At 42.3% G+C, this 23450-nt stretch overlaps 2 protein-coding genes across 4 annotated transcripts in view; both read left to right on the forward strand.

Moving 5' to 3' along the window:
* Positions 1–23127, forward strand: part of Lpcat2 (lysophosphatidylcholine acyltransferase 2) — a 62704-nt gene extending 39577 nt beyond the window's left edge. For 2 of the 3 annotated variants that reach the window (XM_048426754.3, XM_048426756.3), the window contains 3 exons: positions 14235–14333; positions 18459–18594; positions 21142–21615. In XM_048426754.3, coding sequence (XP_048282711.1) covers positions 14235–14333; positions 18459–18594; positions 21142–21326 — 420 coding nt within the window. In that variant the 3' untranslated portion in view covers positions 21327–21615. Of the gene's footprint in view, positions 1–14234; positions 14334–18458; positions 18595–21141; positions 21616–22217 lie in introns of those variants that run through there. The other variant, XM_085682019.2, reaches the window with a different exon arrangement.
* Capns2 (calpain small subunit 2) lies at positions 6687–7710 on the forward strand. Its single transcript, XM_048426758.3, has one exon. It carries the CDS (start codon positions 6767–6769, stop codon positions 7517–7519), a length of 753 nt encoding a protein of 250 aa, XP_048282715.3. The 5' UTR covers positions 6687–6766; the 3' UTR covers positions 7520–7710.
* Positions 23128–23450: the final 323 nt, after the last annotated feature.

A 23450-nucleotide genomic window follows, 5' to 3' on the forward strand; every position in this document is an offset into this window, starting at 1 on the left:
TTTACTAGTTTGGAGTAATTTCCTTTGGCAAGATCCCATCTCTTTGAGGGACAACAACAAACTCTTTTTATCTTTGGCTGTAATTTAGCTTGTTTATACTCACGGTTATTTACTGAATTCTTCATATCGAAGATTAATTGGAAAGTTAAACGTCCAGATAAGTCTGAGACAACGGTTTAGAATATTGGCGTCTCAATATTTTACAGTAATAATTCAAATTAAGTACTAAATTATTTGCTAGCACGTGTGAAGGAACTTAAGAGCATTTAATGAGATCAAAAAATAATACTGGCTAAATCAGGAACAATTATGGGACAGTCATTTCTGTAGCTATAACTGTGTCTTGCCAGGACCATAACAGCAGTGATGAGTTCATCCTCTGCAAGCCCCCCTTGTTAATATCCTCCTACACTAAAAAAGGAAAACAATATGTGTAAGGGTGTTTTTCCTGCGTGTATGTCATTGTCCCGCATGTATGCCTGGTGCACACACAGGCCAGAAGAGGGCATCAGATCCTCTGGAGCAGGACTTAACAGATGGCTGTGAGCCACCATGTGGGTGCTAAGAGTTAAAACAGGGTCCTCTGGAGAACAGCCAGTGCTCTTAACCTCTGAGCCATCTCTCCAGCCCACCTCCTCTAGTTTGAAGTAGTAGTGTACCAACGGTCCTCACAGACACAAGGAAAAGAATGAGAGAACTTGATTTCTATTTCCTTGGGTCTAGTCCGACGTGAGCTCAGTATCTGATTCTGTACACAGACCAATAGTAAGGCTACATGGTTACTATTTCCCTTCTTTAGAAAACATTGACAAGTATCACATTTCCATTTCTTATGTTTAACCCTGAGCTCTTCTGGCAGCAGAATGTCTTTTGTTTAAGTATGACTCAGGAAGGGTTTATGTATACTTTAGCGCTCTGGCAAACCAGCCTTTCTGGCTGTTGTAAACATCTGCAGATCTTTTATTACTGTTTCATTCTGTGGGATGAATGTATTTCTTTATTCCAACTTCTTCCCATCTACCCTGTTCTTGGTGTGAATCCAAGTGCAAGTCTTGAATGCCAATAATAACAAACAGCCTGGCTTGCCCTTGCTTTTAGAAGCAAGGTGCTGTGGTCCAAGGATTTACTCCTGGTGAAAGTCAAGACACGGATACCTTCTATGTTTGCAGAGAGACTAGAAAATTCCCATCTTTTTTACTTCTGTGTCGGTTTTGATTAAGGAACATAGTGTCTCATAGTTTGTATGACAAGAGCCCAGCTAGGCAGTCTTTGCTCTATGGAAGTCACTTTGTAATTTCCATGATATCATTTGAAGGAAAAGGCTACAACTTCTGGGTGGGATAGGTGAACTTTTCGGCTCAGTTGTCTTGAAAGTTTGGCAGTCCTCTAAGTATTTCTTCCCAATTCCTGGGTTGACTTGACTCTCTCATCTCAACTATCATAGTGTTTTTCTGAGTGTTATAATCTTATAAATATGTATCTAGACGTAAGAATCCTATTTTTTATATTCTTAGTGCCTGGGTTCCTGGAAGGTTAGGAGAGGAAGCAGAAGAGGGGCTGAAACAGTCCAAACCTCTGCACTGTAGCAAGTGAGCAATTGCTGGCCTCCCCCGAGAGTGAAGGGAAGTCAAAAGCCGGCTTTGTAAGGAAAAGATTGTGTTTAGTTTCATCCCCTATGCTGGACAGAGTGAGAGTTCAGCGTAGGGGAAAAACCAGTCCTGCTCACATAGACTCTAGAAAAGCTTATGATTTCATCCAGCGTGGTATTTTCATCGACAAATGATTGCCAAATTCAGAGTGTCTACTCCACATCACGTTTGCAGTAGCTAAGGCCACACCTGACAGAAAGACTTTACCTGAGATGGGAACTGGGGGCCCGCCATGTAGACTCAGTCCCTTCCTGTGACCTGGAGGGCTCCCTGAGAGGAGTAACGTACTCAGCATACTTTTGAAAGCGAGGTCCCGTGTAAACATAGGGTTAGGAGTAAAGTAACATGTTTTTCCCATTGATAGGACCAGGCTCAAGGTACAGATGATTAGATGTGTGTCTCAGAAAGAGGTGTAGGTAGCAGAAGGAAACTGAATGAAAGAATGTTGCTTCTGTCACTATTACATGATGTGAAAATCCAGACACATCCTAGGTGGTGGTGGTGCATGCCTTTGAACCTAACGCTAAGAAGGCAGAGGCAGTGGATCTCTGTGAGTTCGAGGCCAGCCTGGTCTACATAGCAAGTTCCAGGAGAGCCAGGACTACACAGAGAAACCCTATCTCTAAAAACAAACAGACGAAAAAGCCAACACAACAACAAAACCCAAAACAAAGAAAAAGGCCAGACACACACAACTGTAGAACTTGAGGCCTTAGATAGCTAATTAATTATCCATTCTCTTCATTTTGTGGTAAGCAGCTAGGCCAAGGGAGGAAGTTCCACCTCATGGCCACAGAGCTGGCTAATTGCACCATGGAAAATAAACATTTTGTGATCTTTTTGCTGTTAAACTGTTACCGTGGATTTAAAAAAAACAATTATTTTCTTAAGGTCTGATTTACAAATCCCGTTATTCGCTTCCTTTAATGTCTTCAGCCGGGTGGTGGTGGCGCACACCTTTAATCCCAGCACTCGGGAGGTAGAGGCAGGTGGATCTCTGTGAGTTCGAGTGCAGCCTAGTCTATAAGAGCTAGTTCCAGGACAGGCTCCAAAGCTACAAAGAAACCCTGTCTTGAAAAAAAAATGCATGTCTCCCCCTCGGTTTATTTACCAGGCTCTGCAACCCTTACCGCCAATCAGTGTTAGCACCTTTCTGTCACCCTCAGCTGATGCCTTGTGCCATTTGCTGTATCATTTTCTTGTCACATGCTTCCTTCCTAGAACCTAAGTGGCTGCTACTGATCTGCCTCCTGGCTTCATACATGTGGGCTTTCTGGACATTTTGAGTAACTGAAATGTAACAACATGTAGCCCTGTGTCTGGCTTCCTTAGTTAGCGTGGTTTGAGATTTGTCCATGTAGTATGTATCAGTGGTTCATTCCATTTTGGTTTTGATTAGTATTTCTTTGTATCAATTACTTATTCACCAGTTGGTAGATATTGAGGTTGTTTTCACTTGGCACTATTAGAAATGATATTATATTAGTGCTCATGTATCAATGTTTATCTCGTAAGTTCAGTAACTCTTTCTCCCCTGTTGGGCGTAATTTTTCTTTAGGTACAGCCTGGTCTGTCTTTTCTTCCAGATTTTAGAAGTGGTTTTTCCTCCCAGATAGCAACTCAGGTTGTTATAAATGTTCTAATAAATAACTGTAGAAGATTAAGTGGGCATTGAAGAAAAGACTTCTTCATCTAACAGCAGCGTGTTATGCTCTGATGACAAACTCTTAGCCAAATGCCCTCCTTCTTCATATAGTATAAATGATTGGAATTTAAAATGTAGTCAAATAACAAAGCAACATGTAAGATGAGGTCCATTGTATTGGATACTAGTTGCTATCGAGTTAATTTGCAACACTAAAAAATTCTAGAGAGATGTCTTAGTGGTTAAGATCTCTGGCTGCTTTTCTGGAGGACTCGGGGTTGAATCCCTGTACCCACAGGGTGGCCCCCAACTGAAATTCCCATTAGGAGATCTGACTCCCTCTTCTGGCCTCCATGGGCACTGCATGCATATGGTCCAAAAACACGCAGATAAAACACCAAAGCACATAAATTAAAAATGTAAAAATAAAAAATTTTCTCACTTAAAGAAGCTTTATAAATAGGTATAAATCTGTGTGAGACACAGTGAGCCCTGTGCGTCTCTTCAAAGGAAAGCAGTCATTTCTGTGTACATTTCCCTACACAGTTAAGGATATTTGTTCTTTAGTGTCCATACAAGTAATTTCGTTGTGTCCCTAAGAAATAAGGCCAGTTATTGGGTATGGCTGAAATAGGATATTGAAGACATTGTTCCATGACCTAAAAGAACAGAAAAAAAATAATAATGTCAGTTGGGTGTGGTGGCATAGATTCATAATCCAAACATTCCAGAGCTGAAGCAGCAGAATTGAAACTTCAAGGTCTTCTTGGTTCAGAAGGGAGGGAGAGATTGCGGTTCTCTAGCTACCGTTCTCTAAATGGCTCGCACACGTATTGTTCTAGAACTGTGCAGTTTCACGGTACTATTCTCATTGTGACTCCACTCTGAGCTATGGTGGTTCTCAGTACCCTGTGAGGTGGACCCTCTTATACGGTGGTCCCCAATCCTTTCCAACCCCGCTCTGATTCGCTGCTCCCTCTCATCATTTCCAAGCGTCTGAGCAGGCTCTCATCACTCTGTGCTGTTGACTACCTCCCGAATGCCCCGCATCCCCTGCTTCCCTGTGTGTCTGCTGTGTTGTCCCCTTGTATCATTGTCCATGGGGAAGTGACTCCACCCATAGTCAGGCGTGTGCGCGCGCTCTCCTGTAGTAAATGCTCCCCTTTCCTTCGTCTCAGCGGGATCCTTGACTTTCTTTGGGCAGCTTTGCTAGTTTGCTAGTGCAGTATAAAGCCCATCACCTGAATCATCTTCAGAACGTGGTACCTTTTCTGAGTTTTCCTTTATTTAGAATATGTTTTTATCTTCCAGGGGAATTTAATGAAATCTTAACACCAAACTCTGATCTATGAAATCTTAATTGTTTAGTGTTAGTAATAGAAATATGCAAATGGACACAAGCTTACACTTACGATCAGCCCTGTGATCTTCTTGACTTTGAGCACAGCAGTCCTATCTTATTTACCTTTGCATCCTAACCGCCTAGCCTTTGTCCCAATGCAGACAAAATTAGATTGAGCCATGGTGAAGCAGGCAGGGAAGATACTCTTATCACTTTTCAGATTTGAAAGAAGTAGTAAAATAATTACTAAGTAATAAAATAATCATGCTGTGTGTGTATGTGTGTGTGAGTGTGTGTATGTATGTGTGTGTGGAATTGTGACTGTATGACTGTGCGAGTGTGTGTGCATGAAGAGGCCAGAGGTTGATCTTGGTGTCTTCCTCAGTTTATCCTCTACTTTACCATTTGAGACAATGTCTCTTACTGAACCTGAAACTTACTGATTCGGCCAGACTGGTTGACCAGCAAGCCCAAGGACCCTGTTGTCAGTACCTTTCTCCCCAGAGCTGGATGGCAGGTGTGTGCTGTGGCACCTGGGTTTTTATATGGTTTCTTGAGATCCAAACTGAGGTCCCTGTGTTCTCCACACTTTACTGACTGAACTATCTTAGTCGTCAAGGGATACAATAGTTTAACCATTAAGTCCTAACCATCTTTCTCTGAATTCCCTAGTGGAACTTTCAAAGCGCCCTGGAGAACGTGAGTTCAAATGTAGCATATCGAAGGGAGACTTTCTCAGAGTGTTGTCTGGGACCCGCCTCCCACACACTGACTTCTGAAAATGCTTGTTAGAAATATATACTTAAATCTCACAAATGTAATGTTGGAGAAAGAAAACAGACAAGGAAGCCAGACAAATTAGTGGAAATGGGAGGAGAACCGTAAGTGCTAATTTTACAGAAATAGCAATTAATGTAAGAGCAACCATGCGCCACCCGGCTGGACAGCTTAGACAGCGCAGAGTCATTCTTAGAAATACTAAGCATGCCATGACTGAATCTGCAGACTCAGAAAAATTTCTAAAGACCTAAGGTTATTTTTCTATTAATACCCCAATGAAGCAGCCTTAGGAAAAAGAAAAGGTTTTATTTGATCTGTAACTGTGTGTGTGTGTGTGTGTGTGTGTGTGTGTGTGTGTGTATGCCTGCAATGCCCACTGAGGCCAGAAAGGGGTATCAGATCCCCAGAAACTGGAGTCAAAGGAGATTGTTGCCTGATACGGGTGATGGGAACCAAACTCGGTTCCATGCAGGAACAGTACTTGCCCTCAACTGCTGAACTATCCCTCTAGCCCTAAAGAAGTTAAGTTTGGACCGAAGTCAGTAACTTCTTTACAAAGAAAGGCCCAGGGCATATGGCTTCACTGGTGAATTCCTTCAAACGTTTAAATAAGAATTCACACTGTGAGCTAGGACACGGGCACGTTCTGCTCTTGCGGAGGATGAATTCACCTCTGACAGGCAGTCAGCAGCTCACAGATGCCCGACTCCAGCACCATAGACCCATGAGGCATACACATATATAGCATAGCTTGTATAAGTGTTAGCCTCCAAGAGGTCCCAAAAATAGTAATTAGGGGCCCTATAGCCGTCCTCCAGACAGAATTAATTTCTGAGGGTAGGATCTGGAGACTGACTGAAGAATACCTACCAAGTTGTCCTTAAGAATTGGATTCTGGATTAAACGAAGGCCATTCTGTATCAAATTCCCACAAATTTTCTTCAGTTCGATCCCTACAGTAAATATTCCTTGGTTAAAAAGTTGTTGATTTGAATCATTTACCTTCTCCTGTGAGAAAAATTCATGTCCTATTTTGGATACTAGCAAAAGTCAGAACACAATGCCATAGCAATTTATAGTTTTATATTTCCTATTTAAAATAGTATTCTAACATGGACTGTCTATAGACACCGAAAAAAATAACTTCATTGAGGCCCATGAAAATATGACTGGTGCTAGGACCCAGCGGAACTCAGCAACTTCAGTTGGAGATGCACCATCTCCTGGGGTGTGGTACCGTTTTAAGCAGGTACAGAAAAGCCAGTTCTTCCACATGTGCACTGCTCTGACTCCATTGCAAGCTCTCTCCAAACCTTAGCGGCGTTTACACCTGCTCGTTAACCCGCAGGCATGTTTCTGGCAAAAGCAATCCTTGAAGGAGCCGATCGGGGGCTTGGGGGGGCTCTTGGAGGCCTTCTTGGAGGAGGTGGTCCTGGAGGAGGAGGAGGAGGCGGAGGCAACATTGGAGGGATCATTGGAGGGATTGTCAATTTTATCAGCGAGGCTGCTGCAGCTCAGTATACCCCCGAGCCGCCTCCCCCGCAGCAGCGGCATTTTACCGCCGTGGAGGCCTCGGAGAGTGAGGAGGTCAGGCGGTTTCGGCAACAGTTTGCACAGCTGGCTGGACCCGACATGGAGGTGGGTGCCAGTGACCTGAAGAATATTCTCAACAAAGTCCTTGCGAAGCACAAGGATCTGAAGACCGACGGCTTCAGCCTTGACACTTGCAGGAGCATTGTGGCCGTCATGGACAGCGACACGACCGGGAAGCTGGGCTTTGAGGAGTTTAAGTACCTGTGGAACAACATCAAGAAATGGCAGTGTGTCTTCAAGCAGTACGACAGCGACCACTCCGGCACTCTCAGAAGCTCCCAGCTGCACGGGGCTGTGCAGGCTGCAGGCTTCCAGCTCAACGAGAAGCTCTACCTCATGGTCGTCCGCCGCTATGCCGACGAGGACGGCGGCATGAATTTTAACAACTTCATCAGCTGCCTGGTCCGGCTGGACGCCATGTTTCGCTCGTTCAAGTCTCTGGACCGCGATGCGGATGGCTTGATTCAGGTGTCCCTCCGAGAATGGCTGCAGCTGACCATGTATTCCTGAAATGGGCACAGAGAGGGTGAGACCCACCATGGAGGAGAGGACTGCAGAAAGCCTGGCTGTGTGCACCACGGTTCATATTCTACCCATGGTTATCATTTCCTGGGGGAGGGGAAAGCTCTTTTGTAATGTTACATATTCCTTCTTGACCATCTACACTGTACTGCTTAATTAAAACTAATTTTAGACAAAAAGTGTTCCAAGTTTGTATAATGACTTTTGAGAGGCAATTGCAGAGATGTGCATGTGCTGAGGAAGTACTGGTTGACTTTAAAAGGTTGTTGCTTATGAATTAGCATTGTTTACGATCCTGGAATAGATCAGGAAAGCATCAGGGACTAGGTTTTTCCCCTTGAAAAGCTGAGAAGGAAAGGTTAATGTCTGTTCTACTCATAATTTCACATCTGGACTTTATATTATGAAGATGTCTACTTTCCGGAGAACTTAACTATATTGTATAGCAATAGGTTCAAAAATGTGAGATTAGGCAGTTTTATCTAGGCATATCAGTTTATAAAAAAAAGAGAGAGAGCACCCACCTAAAAGTCTAACATCCTTTGGCTGCTTCCTAATGAGACACACAGAGCAGCTTTACATTGGGGTGTTTGTAAGGCGTCAAGGACCAGAGGAATGAAAAGGTATTGCCATTGTTCAGAATGTCTTTAGCCGCCTTAATGAGCCAAAATGATCACTCTTATGTTTACTTCATACAAAACCAGGCGCACCCAGGGGATGTTAGTCAGCTCTTGTCCCATCTTGCCCAACCTAAGAGTAAGGAAAATTCTTTTGCTTATCTTTGAAAACGACAGGCAGAGAGGAAAAAAAAAAAAGACCAGGCAAAACACATAATTAACCATCAGTGAAGTGGAAGCAGCACAGCCAGCAAAGGCTGCTGACTTTTCTCGCGGTGGCTTGAGGTCCTGGCTGTAGATTAGCCTTGCTGGGAGAGGCCTTTAGCGATGCCTGATTAACTCCTCCTCCAGATGAAGCAATTCTCTTCAGGTCGTGCTAATGCCAATGCCGAGGTGACAGACTTAAGCGCTGTAGATTATGCCTTACTTCCCAGTGCTTTTCAAATCTGTCTCAGCCAGAACTGCCAGGCTGGTGAGTCGGTGCCACCTCCCTTCAAGAAAGGGAAACCAGGAATAGTGAGAACCTGCCACCCTGCCGCTGAGTTAACCATGTCTTTTCTGGTATACAGCGCTTTACCTGATTTTATTATTTGATAAGGTTGTTTTCTCTTCCGGTATCTAGCTCTTAACCTGATTTTATTATTTGGTACAAGCTGTTTGTTACAACTTCAAGCAAAACCAAGGACCCAGAAGAGGCTGGGTTGCTGCAAGTCTTTATCCACCCATTTCCCGATCTTCAGTGTTTTTCAGTCTCTGCTATGTTTAGTACATTCTTTCCATCCTGGGCCGCTTTGGAGAGCCCTTCTGAGATAAAAACTAACCTAGAATAAAGTTGTAGCTATGGGAACGATGTAGCTGGCCTCTTAAGAGGTCTGGAGCTCATGTCAGAAAGCCCCAGTGATGTTGGGAGACTTTGGCATTTGGCCACCATGTGTACCCAATCACCACCTTCATGTAGTCTTTATGAATTACCACACACGCAATTCTGAACTGAGCCAAGCACAGAGATCACATCTACTTTCTTGAAGGAACTTGTAATTTAACTTGGTCTGATCGTCTGCCTAGACCAGCTATGGGTGTATAAGCATGAGACTGCTGCCAACATCCTCCCGTTCCTACCAACCTCACTGTTGTAGAATCAGTCCACTAATGCATCCAACATGGGAGCAGGAGAGTGGCCAGGAAAGGGAGAAAGCTGCCAAGATGTCTATCAGGACTTGGAATATGTTTCTGATTTGATTTCCACACTGTGGTTGTCGAAGGGACAATGCCGAGCTTGCATTTCATCATAACTGCCTTATAAAAGTTAAGGCTGTCGTCGCATGGTAGAAGTGGCGGTAAGTGTTGCCCTCAGTCCCCTAGCGGAGGGAATACCTATTTCATGGTTCTCCTCTAATGTGCGTGAGAAACATCCAGAAGCCACCTAAGTTTCTCTTCTGTCGTCTTCTATATTCATATAAAATGTATCTAAATGATCCCAGTCACCGTTGTGAACACTAGAAGATTCAGTCCGCACTCGAGATTGTCCTCTGCAGGCAAATCTTTGGCGGTTGTGTAGAACCAACAGCTCGAATGGTGACTGAATTTCTTAGTTTTCATTCAAAGGCTAATGTTTGCAACTTCACTTTCAAGGTCAGAGAAAGTATTAATTTGCAGCTTTAAAAAATGTGCTGTGTTGCTGTCATGGAGTCACATGTCTGTCTATGATCTTCATGCTTGGGACAAAGGCCCGGGGTCAGGAGTTCAAGTCAAGCCTTGGCGGCATAATTAGTGAGCTAGAGACCAGCCTTGGTTGCATGAGACCCTGTCTCAACTCCTAATAACTCCCATGCAAAAATTACCCATTTCTGTATGGAAAGCTGTTTATGGCCTGCGGTGAAGGGTTTTGATTCATCTACTCCATTGTCAGCGAGTGTCTAACATTAAAGAATACAATACATTCAGCTTTCAGTGAGCTGAGAATGATAGCAAGAAGAATGTATAAGATTGTACTGCAAATTTACGTGTCAAAAAACTGCATATAACTTTGAAAACGTGTATCCACTAAATTCCACAACCCATAAAAGCATAGAAAGGAAATGTGTGCTGTATATCCAAAAGCAAGAAATTTCCAAAACTCATTCATGATGGGAATGTCATCTTGAAGGTCACTTTAGGAATATGTTTTAGTTTTAAAGCCTTATGCCCATAGCGACCCTGTACTGAATGTGAATTGATCTTGAAGAATGGCAGAATTACTGTTTGAAAGTGCTCACATAATGCTAAGTATATTAAGGTAGTTTAAGTATAGTAAAATTGGTAGTGTTATTATATATGTGGCAGAACTATACTCTCAATTGGAATACCCAAGTGATTGGAACAACTTTCTTTGGCTGTTTTGATAAGTGAGACAAACAGTGTCCTAATAATAGTGTTCCTCAGGGAATAATGTGTCATCACGGGTGGGGACTTAAGGAAGACCAGTAGATTATATTTTATGAGGATGTTTTGAATGTTGCTCTAAGAGCATTGGTTATTTCTCATTCTCAAAGATGTTATCAATTGTAACATAACAAAGGGAAAAAGAAAAACTGTCCTTGAGATTTAACCCCTTGTAAGATGTATTCAAAATCATATCCTTAAAAAAAAATCTGATTCTAAATGACAAAATCCATTAAGTTGTGGAACAGCCTCGAAAAACTGATGCCTGAGAATCAGGCCATTTATTCCTCCTGAGATTTTTTAAAAATTATTTTTATGTGTGTGGATGTTTTGCTATGTATATGTCTAAGTACCATGTGTGTGCAGTACCTGAAGAGGCCAGAAGAGGGCACCAGATCCCCTGTAGACTGAAGTTAACAAATGGTTTTTAGTTGCCATATAGGTGCTGGGAATTGAACGTGGGTTCTCTGGAAGAACAGTGCTCTTAAATGTTGGTGGATGTTACTTTCCCACATGGAGACTTAATATTAATTAGAAATGTTCCATCAATAGCTCAGGCATGTTACTAGCTAACTATTTCTTGTTAATTAATCCATATTTCTTATCTATACTTTGCCACATGTCTAGGTACCTTTTCTCAGTACGGCATGTTCATCTTGCTTCTCTCTGTGTGTGCTTGTGGCTCCTCCTTCTCCTTCCCAGCATTCTCAGTTTGGCTCTCCCGTCTAACCTTAATTCTGTTCAGCTCTTGAATAGTCAGCTTCTTTATTAAACCAATCACAGTGACATATATTCACACAGTAAGTAGGGATATTCCATTCTAACTGCAGAGTGGTCTTCCTGGGCCGCCTCCTGAGATTTCCACAGTTAATATAAAGATGAGTTACTTGGACTTCTCATGCTCCTAGAAGCCAGGGCAGCAGGTCAAAGGTGCTGGGTGACTGGACTCACTGTGACTCCTCATACTCTGACGCTGCTGCCCTCCAGGAAAGGGACGAGGTCCACAGCTAGGGCTCACTGAAGCTTGGCCATGCTTCTTTTTGCAGTGATTCAGGGTAGCTCCTTGGTGCCAACTCTGACTATTCCTCAGCTCTGCCTTGGCAAAGGATATGGAGAAATGACTAGGACCTTCCATGGAAAGGTTTATTTCTTCATTTACATGTAGCTATGAAGTACATTTTAAGACCAGGTGCTATTATTAAGTTTATAATTCTTCCTGGAGAAGTTTGAAGGAAACCGCCATAGATTTATGGAACAATTTTTTTTTTAAAAAATCACAAAACCAATTCAAAAATATGAAAATTCAAAGAATACATGTTGTTATATAATGTTTTGTCCATTTAAAAATATACTTTATTAAACTGTTAAGTTTGAATGGTTGATGATCAAATTAAATTTAAATTTAATTGCAGTTATAGAAATAGTGGATTTTATTAACTTGAAATGAAATGCATTTTAGCTTCGTTGGTGGTTTCAACAATTTCCTCCAGTTCTGAAGTTTATTATACTGATTTACAGCCTCAGTAGTATGTTATTAATCCAATAAAATAATCACTCCAAGTAATTTCCATGCTGGTTTTTCCTCCTTCACATTACTATAGAGAAAAATTACAAATTCTTTCTCATGTGAGTCAAGGGTCTGCCAAATTATGATCATATCAATCAAAAAATGTGTCTACTGAAGACTGCTTAAGCCACCATATACTAGTGTAAATTTGGGCGCTAGCAATTGCCTTGTTCCCAGTGGTCATAGGAAGGGTCTGTTATGTTTTTGTTTCTGCAAGAAGAGCCGTGGTGCTCACCGGGCGTTCTTCACAGGGCCAGTGGTGTAGAAAGACTGTTCATTCACCAGGCCATTCTTGCTCAGGGAAAGTCAACTGTGTAGGAAGCTTATCTATGTTGAGCAATTTTGTCATGGTCCAAATGAGCTCCTCTGTGTCTAAGACTCACCAAAAACATGTGTACCATGCGTGAAGAATTAAGTGATGATGGCACAAGGAGTATATTGTGCTCCTTAATACGCTGTCTTCTTTGACACTTCCATGGTGATGGCGTCCAGATGTTCACTGTGGCAGTGACTACCTGGTGTATGTGATATCAGTTAGATACTTCATGTAGGTGCATCCAGTTGGATGTAACTTAAACAGCAGTAAAATCAATTTTTAAAAAATAGTTCTTCTCATGGTGGTTTCTAGGCAAATAGGGAAGTTGAATGACTTCAGCCTTTGTCTTAGAAATAAACCCTAATACTTGGGGGAAATCTTAAAATTTCTGTTTCTGCTTTTCCTGGTGGGAACATGAAATTAGATTGTTATTCTTTTTTAGTTTCCGCCCTGCAGTAAGAGAAAGTAATATGAAAAGAGTGGTTTGACTTTTTGAGGTTTGGCTATTGAGAGGCGGAGGAAAACCTCCCTAGAAAATGTGCTTTCAGAGAACCTCCCACCGTGTCCGGGCTTACAGACGCCCCTTCTCTCAAGTGTTCCTGTTGATTGTGTAAAGATGAAGATCCATGTGTGATGATGCCCAGCGCCCTTTGTTAATCTGTGAGATTGAATATTGCTCCAGCCTTGTCCCTGGTGCAGAGTTTATCAGGAGATTCATCACTTGGGAGTTGTACCACCAAAATGATTCTCACATCTAGGATTCTTAGAATTCTGCTCCCCTCCTCCCTCTTCCATCTTTCTGCTCATTCTCCATCTCATTCTCTTTCGTTTCCTCTGGTGTCTGTTCTCTCCTCCTGCGTGGTCCCTTGTGTTCTAACCTACCTCTCCTCCTTCTTTTTCTTTCCTATTGGAGTCAGGGTTTCACTTTGTAGCCCTGGCTGTCCTGGAACTCGCTATGTGGAACACAATGGCCTGAACTCAGAGATCCACCTGCCTCTGCCTCCTGAGTACTGGGCACCACTAAACCTCATTCTATTTTTCCTTTATTGTAAGCTCTCATTCTCTTGATAGTTGATGTGTGTGCCAGCCTGGGTTAGACCTCACACCCTGTATCCTTTGCTTCCTGTTGTCATCGTGACACCCTTCCTGGTCTATATCATGCTAGTTATGCTTGGCTTTCACTGACCCCACAGTACAGGTGCTTCTGGAACCCCAAATCCTCAAAGTCCTCAAGAGGTTGTTGGGTTTGCCCTATCAGCTCCTGGTTTATTCCAAAGTAAGCCAGAAAACTAAAGGATGCATTGTAATTAATGCCTCAGTTTCCGTTTTTTCTTTCGCTTCCATTTTCTGTGTTAATAAACAGAAAGCTTGTTTATTAACCTTCCAGGACCTTTTGGGATCCTCTGGTGCAGGCCATCTTGGCAGGACCATTTTCACCATAGACCCAAAGCTTTATTTCCACTAAGGATTAAAATCTTAGTCCCTGTTTCCCCTAAAGGGTCCTCATCAAAGCAGTTCTGAACGTAGGAACCACACTGAGTGTCAGTGGATCACTTTGCATGGCCTCAGGGGTTAGTATTTGTCGTTACTATTGGTTGTAACTCTACTGAACTGGCAGTGGGTGGTCCTTCCCTCGCTGTCCTTCTCGGGAAAACTTCAAAACTTCTCTTCGCAGTGTCCCGGTGCGTGATGCTGCGGTGCTGCACAGCATGCTTGTGCTTTGCCTCGTATGATTAGCGCTAATTCGATAACCGCCTTTCTAACTGATGGCTATCTTCACAGAATAATGACGGCAGTATTGACTTCCGAGAGTATGTGATCGGCCTGGCTGTCTTGTGCAACCCTGCCAACACAGAAGAGATCATCCAGGTGGCATTTAAGGTACTGCCAACCCCACTGACCACATCTCGGCTGGCCTTGGAAATATGTGTTGACTCTAACTCCATTATTGGAAAACTCGGTGAATCTGTTTCCCGAGTTTATAGATCTGCTGTGACATGTTCGGGAGGGTAATGTGATTAAGTCAATTGCTACTGAGAATAAAGAAAACACAGGCATTCATTTAAACAGCAGTGGAAGCAGCCTAGGTGTGAGCATCAAGATTGAAGAGTGGATGCTTTAGCAAATTGAAGTTGTTTCTTTTCAGGCCTCTTTTGAAGTTCTAAAGTAAGATATAGATATAGATATATAGCTATAGATAAATACCACTCCTTGCCCTGCATCCTAATTCATCTAGAAAGTTCTGATCTGTCCTTATTTTGCATCTGCTAGATCATTCAATTGGCTGGTTTTTATTCAAGTGCTGGAGTTTATTTTTTTGTGGTGATATCAGACCATCATCATAAATGTCCCAATCTACCCTGCTGATCTTACTGTAATATCCAACATATTTTCAGTGTAGTACGGGGATCTCAATTAGGGGAAAAAAAATCTTTCTTATCCCCAGCAAAGCTTGAGGAAAGATCCAGACTGCACTTGCCACTCACACAAGCTATACGCCAAAGTGCATGTCCGGAGAGTGGAGACCCATCATCTGTTAGCGTCTCATCGTGGTGTTTTCCTTTGAGTTCTAAGCTCGTGGGGTATAACATGAACAGCCTGCTTGTTTGTTGGGGTTTTCTGTCCTTTCTGGTTCCCCCAGCTGTTTAGCCCCAAAGAAAATCACACAGAGGATTCCATAAGTTATAAAGCTGATTGGCCCATTAGCTCAGGCTACTTATTAGCTCTTGTAGCTTATATTAACCCATTGTTCTGATCTATGTTAGCCATGTGGCTCAGTACCTTTTTCAGTGGGGCAGATCACATCTTGCTGCTTCGGTGATCTGGGCAGGAGTGGGAGGAATCAACTTCCTCCTTCCCAGAATTCTCCTGCTCTCATTGCATCATTTCTACTTTCTGTCTGGCTTTCCCACCTATACTTCCTACCTGGCCAATCAGCATTTATTTAAAACATGATTGACAGAATATAGACAATTCTCCCACACCAGTGGGACATCGCTCAACTGCCTTCATCTCCCCACTGACCTCGCTCAGCTGAGCCCATTGTCTTGTATAGTGACAGTCTCAGCTTCCATGTAGCATGAAAGCCAGTGACCTTCTCTCCCATCCCTCTCCTCTCCTCTCTCTCTGGCTTTCTCTGAGACCAATCCCACTGTGGCTCAAACAAGCCTTTCCTTTCTCTATTATCTGGCCAAGACTCCTCTGTGTGTGTGTGTGTGTGTGTGTGTGTGTGTGTGTGTGTGTGTGTGTGTGTGTGTGTTTTAGAGGCTACCAGGGATGGTGTGCCCTGAGGACAGTTTCCATTGCAGATTGCTTTAAACTGAGCAAACTGGATGTAAAGAACCCAGGGAGCTGGTGATGAGTGTGATGCAGGGGCCAGATACTTTCCCAAAATGTCAAACCTTCAGCTTTTAGACTTTCTCATCAAAAACCTAAAATGACACATAGAGCTAACTTATTCCAATCCAGACATCTCCGTGTCTGTTTTGGGGGTTGTATGCGTAATTACATGTTTAGCTGAGCAAAGGGTCACTCTTGGTTTGCCAATGAAAGACCCAATAGACAAGCTGGCCCTTCATCACAGTAATGACTGTTTTTAAAGAAACCATGAAAACCTTGACCAGCCTAGACCTTGGTTTGATGATGGAAGAGGGAAGAAAGGAAGACTTAACATCTATAATTAGCTCATTTTTTTCACTATGGCAAGGGTCATGCTTTACATTGGTTTTAATTTACCTATCTTTATGTATTTATTTATCTACTTTTTTTTTAATTTTGTGACAAAGTCTCACTCTGTAGCCCAGGCTGGCTCAAACTTGAAGTACTTCCACCTCAGCCCCTTGAGTGTTAGGATTACAGGTTCCACCACACCTAGCTCACACTGGTTATCTGACGCTGATTTTTGGTATGTTTTGTTTTGAGAATATTTTACATATTTTTTGTTTTCAGTTAGTTATATGCTTTCATAGTACACAGAATCCCGTCACATCCTTTCCTGTGGTAAGCCCATTATAGCTCACTTCCCATCTTTTCTTTCCTCTTTACACTGAGCTATACAGGTAGAATAGTAGAGGTGCCGCTGAGCCTGGCAGTTACTGTTCGAAGTCCAGGATGCATTAGGAAGCTGTGGTCTACAGCTTATGAGAACCTGTCAGTTCACATCTCTTTCCAGCCACCTTCACCCCAGTTACAAAAACAAAACAACAACAACAACAAAAACAACTCAACAGCAGGAAATGGGCCAGAAGCCTGTTTCCCCTTCTTGGGGTAACAAATCCCAAATTCGAGTTATGGCTTTTCTTCGAGCTATGGCCTTTTTTTCTCTCACCCACTGTTAAATATTCACTTATAGTTCTTTCCATGATTACCAGACCTTACTAATGGCAATTGTTCCGTGTCTTTGATCTAACGTTTGGTCTGAAATATAGATGCCAAGCACTGGGGCCTTTCAGTACTGACGACAGCATTTGCTAGCTCTGTCATTTACAGGTTGCATGCCCTGGGACAGAACCTGCTACCTTCATTGGGCCTCAGCTGCCGCATGTCTAAGAGGGCTAACATAGGCACCTGTTGCCAAAGTGTATTGGGAGCGTTAAGGATTAATACATGTAAAGGGAACTGGATACCTCTGACCAGTGCCTGGACAGAAAAAGTTCTAATTAAATATTCTTATTTTGGTTATTGGTTATCCAGCATTTACTCCTCTCCCACTGGTTGGCTGTTGGCCTTCCCAGCCCACTGCTTTGCTTTCCTCCTATAAGTGTAATCGCCTCTCGTGCCTGGTGTTACCTCATTCCTGCGGTCCTCTCTTCTTTAACTTCTTAGAAATGCCTGTACCAGCTGTCTTCCCCAATCTCTTGTTTGCCCCTTGACTTTCATTACCTCTTCCCCTTTGGTTCTCTGAGACTGGATGCCTCTCATCTCCTACTTAACCAAATCTAGCAAATATTTTGCTCTCCTTGGTCATCCCATGGCATTGTAGTCTGGTGCCTGTTTCCAGGGTCAAGTTTTGCTCTACTAAGACCTTCTGTTAGCTTCCCTTGACACACTCTTGTCAAATCCTTCTAAGCCTCGGTTCCTCTTCTGTCCACCTCTCAATGGTGGCTGGCCCAGGGCTGGTTCTTCACTCCATACCCTCTCTGCAGACGAGCTGTACATGCCCGTGGTTCAGTTCTTACCCGAATTTCTACCTGGAACCCTATAATCTCTTGAGCTCATAGCTGATTCTCTCCCCCCCCCTTTCACTTACTCCTGGCACCTCTAACTCAGATTTAACTTTTCTAGGCACAACTTTTATCTCATTTGGCAGTAGTTAGACTTGTTTTCCTCAGTTACCCAACTAGAAAACTCTGGCTCTTTGGCTCCTTCCCATCACTACAAACCTTTTCTGCAGCCTGTATCTGTGCTGTGTGTACAGTCTGTCCTTCCTGTCCTGCTTGCCCACCCTAGCCTCACTTGGTTTTCTTGCTTGGGAAAGGCTCCTGCCCCCATATTGTCCTGCACACTATGTCTGCTTCAGAGGCCTTGTTCAGAAGACATGTAATTAACCTCTTCCCTTTGCAAGTATTAGGTGGGGCCCTATACATCCACCATGATCTGGATCTAGCTCCTCCATCAGTCTCTGGACTTAAGTCCCAGGGACTCACCTGCCATTCCTTTTATCGTCTGGGAACTTCTCTTTACATTATGAGAGCCAACTGTAATGACAGCCTTTGTGGACCTCCCTGGGTAAGAGTCATCAGGTCCCTCCTGGGCTCCCATGTCTTTTAGTACGTACTATTGGCATGGCCCCAATTCTGGCTCTGGCTCTTTCCACTACCAAGCTACTGTAGGCATTTAAGTCTTATAAGAGGAGCAGAGACCATTCTCTCCCTGTCCCCTCTCGCATGCATATACATTAATATATGCGTATGCATACATGCATATATGTCTTGTACGGTAACTAGGTAACTATCTCCGTTATCAAAGGCTTCACTTTGCCACCTCCGTGTGCTGTTTCACTCGCAGCTCTTCGATGTTGACGAGGATGGCTACATAACAGAGCAGGAGTTCTGCACCATTCTGCAGGCTTCTCTTGGAGTGCCTGACCTTGATGTTTCCGGTCTCTTCAGGGAAATTGCCCACGGGGACTCTGTTTCCTATGGTGAGTAGGCAATCCCGATCCCCCCTCATTTATGATGAGAGCATCCGGGCCTTGAATTGAGAGTCAGATGAGTGGGTTCCCTTGGCTGACTATTGGTAATAGCAATGACGATGGTGACTACATACAGCATTGTTCTAGTAGTGATAGTAACAGCTAATTATTGAAGACTCGCACACCAGGTACTCATATGTTTTGTGTTTATAAACTTGTTTAATCAGTGTCCCGGGTTTTTTTGTTGTTGTTGTTCTTGTTTTTGTTTTTTTCCACATCTGTGTTTGGCGAAGAACAAAAGATTTAAAGAGCTTCCTGAAGACTGACCACCTGAAGATTGTCAGAGCCAGGGTTCAAAAATTGAAAGTCTGGCATTAGAGCCTGTACCATTGTCAGCGCCTCAGTGTCTTTCCTATCTGCCCTGAGTGAGCTAGTCAAGCTAGGCTGGAACTGCAGGGGAGGGGTATGGTCCAAGGCACCACAACAGTAGTGGCTAAATGACTTGTGGAGGTCCATGTAGTAGTTTATATGGGCAGCCTTTGTCTTTGTCATCTTAGAGCAGCCCCCATGAGGGAGTGGCCATGGCAGAAGAAGGTCTACGGTACTGTGGTGTAGATACAGACCCATGCACTGGCTTCTCCTTCATCCTGATAGCTCAGAACAATGGTGGTGGATCCCTTTCCCTCTATTCCCCAGAGTAGTCTCTCAGAAACATGCGGAGGCCTGGGTGATTGTTTCCTGCTTAGCTGTGATGTGGTCCTGGATGCCAGGCCGGCTTATCTTCCCCCAGCTTTCGCCTCTGGCTGGAGGGACACTAACCACCTAATTACATTGCCCTGATGGTGTTCACAGAGGTTCAGCTTATTAATGCTTACGGGATGGGGAAATCAGGTCACATACTTCTCTTACTCTGTGTTTAGTTACTGGCCTTTTGTCTGCCCCATATTCTCTTTTAGATAATTACATATAGAGGGCTGTGAATCTGTTGAGCTCATTAAAAAACAAAACAAAACAAAAAAAACTTCAAAAACTCATGTAAACTAAAGCTTCCATGATACTCTCTACTATTATTATTATTCTAAATACCAGTTTTTAAAGCTTATTTTTGTATGTATATGTTTATTTATATGCCTCCACTTTGTGTGCACCATGTGCATGCAGTGCCCACTTAGGCCAGAAGAGGGCATCGGATTCCCTGGAACTGGAGTTGTAGCCAATTGTGAGCTAGCTGTGGAGGTTGGGAACCACTGAGCCTTTTCTCCACCCCCAGAACTACCAAATTTTGATAAAGTGTTTCACTGGAAGATAATAATTTTTAACTATATTAAAATTATTTGCTATGGCCATACTTTGGTTAGCTTAATAATCTGTTAGAAAATTATGCTACATTGTTTGGTAATTTTTTAAAAAAGATTTATTTATTTTATGTGTAGGAGTTGAAGTTGCTTATATGGATGTTTGTGGACCATATACATATCTGGTGCTCACAGAAGTCGGAACAGGGCAATGGATCTCCTGGTCCTAGAGTTATGGACGATTGAGAACTGCCATGTGGGTGCTAGGAGTCAAATCTAGGCCCTCTGCAAGAACAAGTGCTCTCGACTGGTGAGACATGTCACCAGTCCCAGGAGATTTTTTTCCTTTTTTTATTAAAAATTTTAATATGATATATTCTGATCATAAATAATATATTTATTTGAAAATTATATATATACATATATATATGTAGATAGAGATAATTTTTAGCATATTTACCCCTCATGGTCTCTTTCTTTAATTCCCCCCAGGCCCTCTCAGTGCATCTCTCTTCCAACATTGCTTCCTTTTTCTGTGACTAACCACTGAGCCCGATTAGCACAAATGCGCATGTGTGTGGGACCGTCCACTGGGATGTGGGCCATCTGGCGATCTACCAGTGGCCAGAGTTTAGTTTTGTTTTTCAGTTCAACCTTTTTCTTTTCAGAATGCATACATTCTTTCCTTTCTCCTAATACTATGTTCATCCAAGTTTTACAAAATATTTGAGGAATTTAAGTAGTTTTTATACTAAGTGTTGACATTTTTTACTATGGTCTAAGTTTTTGAGCAGCCTATAAATGAGCTCTTGTAATCTGTGTTCCTTTGTATCTGGCATTTTCCACTCAGCGCATGTAGTCATAATTCATCATCATTGGCCACTTGCTTGCATTGCGGTCCTTATGCTCCATGAATATGCTACAATTTTATTCGTTGCTGCTGTTGATTGACATCTGAGCTCTATGCTTCCTTCCCTGTTACGAATGATGTTGGCGGGAATATTCTCATACATATCTCCAGGTGTAATTCACAGTTTCCATAGGTTGTGTACCTCAGAACAGAATTAGTGAGTTGCTAAAAATATATGTCTGTAACTTAACTATTGCAGAGTGGTTGTACAGTTTATGTTATCAGAAGTTTTTTTTGAGTTGAGTAACAGGATTCGGCAGTCATTGTATAATTAAGATCTTTTGTTAAGTTTCATCATGCCAAAAGAAGAAGCGCCCTAATTTATTGATTTTTTTTCTTCCTTCCTTCTAGAGGAATTCAAAAGTTTTGCCCTAAAGCACCCAGAATATGCCAAGATCTTTACAACGTACTTAGACCTCCAGACATGCCATGTCTTTTCGTTGCCAGATGAAGTCCAGACAGCTCACTCTGGTGCTAGTAATAAAGTCAGCCCTGAGAAGCATGAGGAGGGCGCCTCAGACAAAAAGGTCGATTGAGTCGGTGTTCCCAGTGAAGAAAGCTCTGCTCCAGCCTGTCTTTGGGAAGGGGTTTGTTGGCAGCATTGGACATGTGCTTATCAACTAATGATGTTCAAAACAGAAAGCTTTTTTACTAAAATGACATATTTTCTTCCTAAAATGCTTTTATTAACCTTCATATATCAAGTAAGTTCCTTTTGTCTTACATTGTGCTCTTACTGGTTGCTTTAACTGGCGATAAATACCGTATATTTTTGTGAATTTTTCAGTTCAGTTTTCCTAATAAACTCACTGGTCTTCCTCTGTATTGGTCAGCATTGGTCAACACTGTGAGTTTAGCAAGTACAAATGATTTTCAGTTCTTCCACATATAATAGTACTGTGTTTACTCTAGTTGCTTTCCTTTCTGGAAGTAAGGATAAGGAATCTGAAAAGCATGGCAGAATTTTGTAATTTTATCTTTGCAGGTTTGTTTTCCCATTTAGATTTCGGTTTCCTCGGTCACTGGCCAGGAGCGGGGAGCACAACCTTAGCTAGATGATGCTTTCTAAGAGCGCACACTCCCCTTGAGATGCATCTCTATTGCAAGTTTTTTTTTTTCAAATGCCTCCTAAGGTCAGCAGGTCCTTTTCTGATATCCATAGTATAAAGGGGACAGTGCTTCAAAATGACCGCAGTGGCCACAGCTGAGTGGGAATTGCCTTATTGAAAGGAACAGTGATTGCCTAATGAGAAAATGAATTGTTTGCTACAGAGTTGAATTGAATTTGAGTTGGCTGGTTTCAGAGGTAGCACTTTCCCAACAGATAAATCAGATTTGTTCTATTTATATAATGGTCAAATTAGTATATTTTACCATCCAATTCAAGAGAGAGTTTTATTGTGTTTAATTTTCCTCTCAAACTTTAGAGTTTGTCAGAACTATCCACATGGAAAACAGATGCTTCCAATGTATCACCAACAGCCAAGGAATCCAAAAGCTTAGTTTGTCGATGTGTGGCCACAGTCCACACCCAGGCAGAAATCCAACAGCAACATAGCCCCTCTATGTTAGGTGAAAATTTCTCCAAATTCCATTTTTATTGGGACCCATGTCTGCATGCTCTTAATATCACTTACATTTGCAATTTCGAATAAAGGACCAGTTTGTTAAAAGAATGTACAAAAATAATCGGTTACTGTTCTGCAGTTAGTCTTTGATACCAGATGCTTTGCTCTGGCTAGGTCTCAGAATCTACTAGCCAGTCTGCCTTAAGTTAGAGTTTTAAAGTCAGTTCTGAGGCTCCGAAGTTTCCGGGAAGTGTTGGAGACTACATTTAATCAAGGGCCTTGATTCTGAGCTACTTTCACATACGAAGCAGGTGTTTTCTAAGTTAATAACTAAATACATACTTGGATATTTGAGCAGCAAAGTTTTATCCTTAAGTATATGTAATTATTTACTTTTCATGTATATTAAAGCATTTTTAAAAGGCATTAGATGAGCTGAAGCAATTGCTTAATAATTAATTATGCTAAGTAATGTTTACACTGATGTCTGCCGTACACAGTAGATGTATGTACTCAGGTAAGCCCAGAAAGCCGACATGTTAATCCACTAATCATGGGAGAGTAGCATTCGGAACTAGAGGCTTTCTGTGAGGCTTTCATAAATGATCCCATCATTTCCTTGTTTTTATACATCCACTTCTGTCAGTATGGTGTTTCTATTTTACAGTTTCATCAATGAACAAACAAATTTGCAATGTAAAACTTGGCAACTACAAAGTTCTGGTTTTATGATGTTTATCTCAAATATACTTTTTTTTACTTAAAAATACCACAGTTTGAGTGTGAGTTTACATAATTATGGATGTACTTCATTATTTTCTTTCATTTATTTTACTATGTTCTACTGCAAAAAACTCAGACTTTACCCAAAGTTGTAGTAGTATTGGTCTTTAGATGCATTTATTTTTATTTTATGTTACGTGGGTGGTTTTGCCTGCGTGCTTATCTGGTCATCATGTATGTGCAGTGCCCACGGAGGCCAAAGAGGATTCCCTGAACCTGGAGTTATGGGTGGTGGTTAATTACCATGTAGGTGCTGGAACCAAACCTGGGTCTTCTAGAAGAGCAGCCAGTGCTCTCATCCACTGAGCC

The sequence above is a fragment of the Myodes glareolus genome, chromosome 22 (genome assembly GCF_982192425.1).
Source record: "Myodes glareolus chromosome 22, mMyoGla1.1, whole genome shotgun sequence".
NCBI lineage: Eukaryota > Metazoa > Chordata > Mammalia > Rodentia > Cricetidae > Myodes > Myodes glareolus.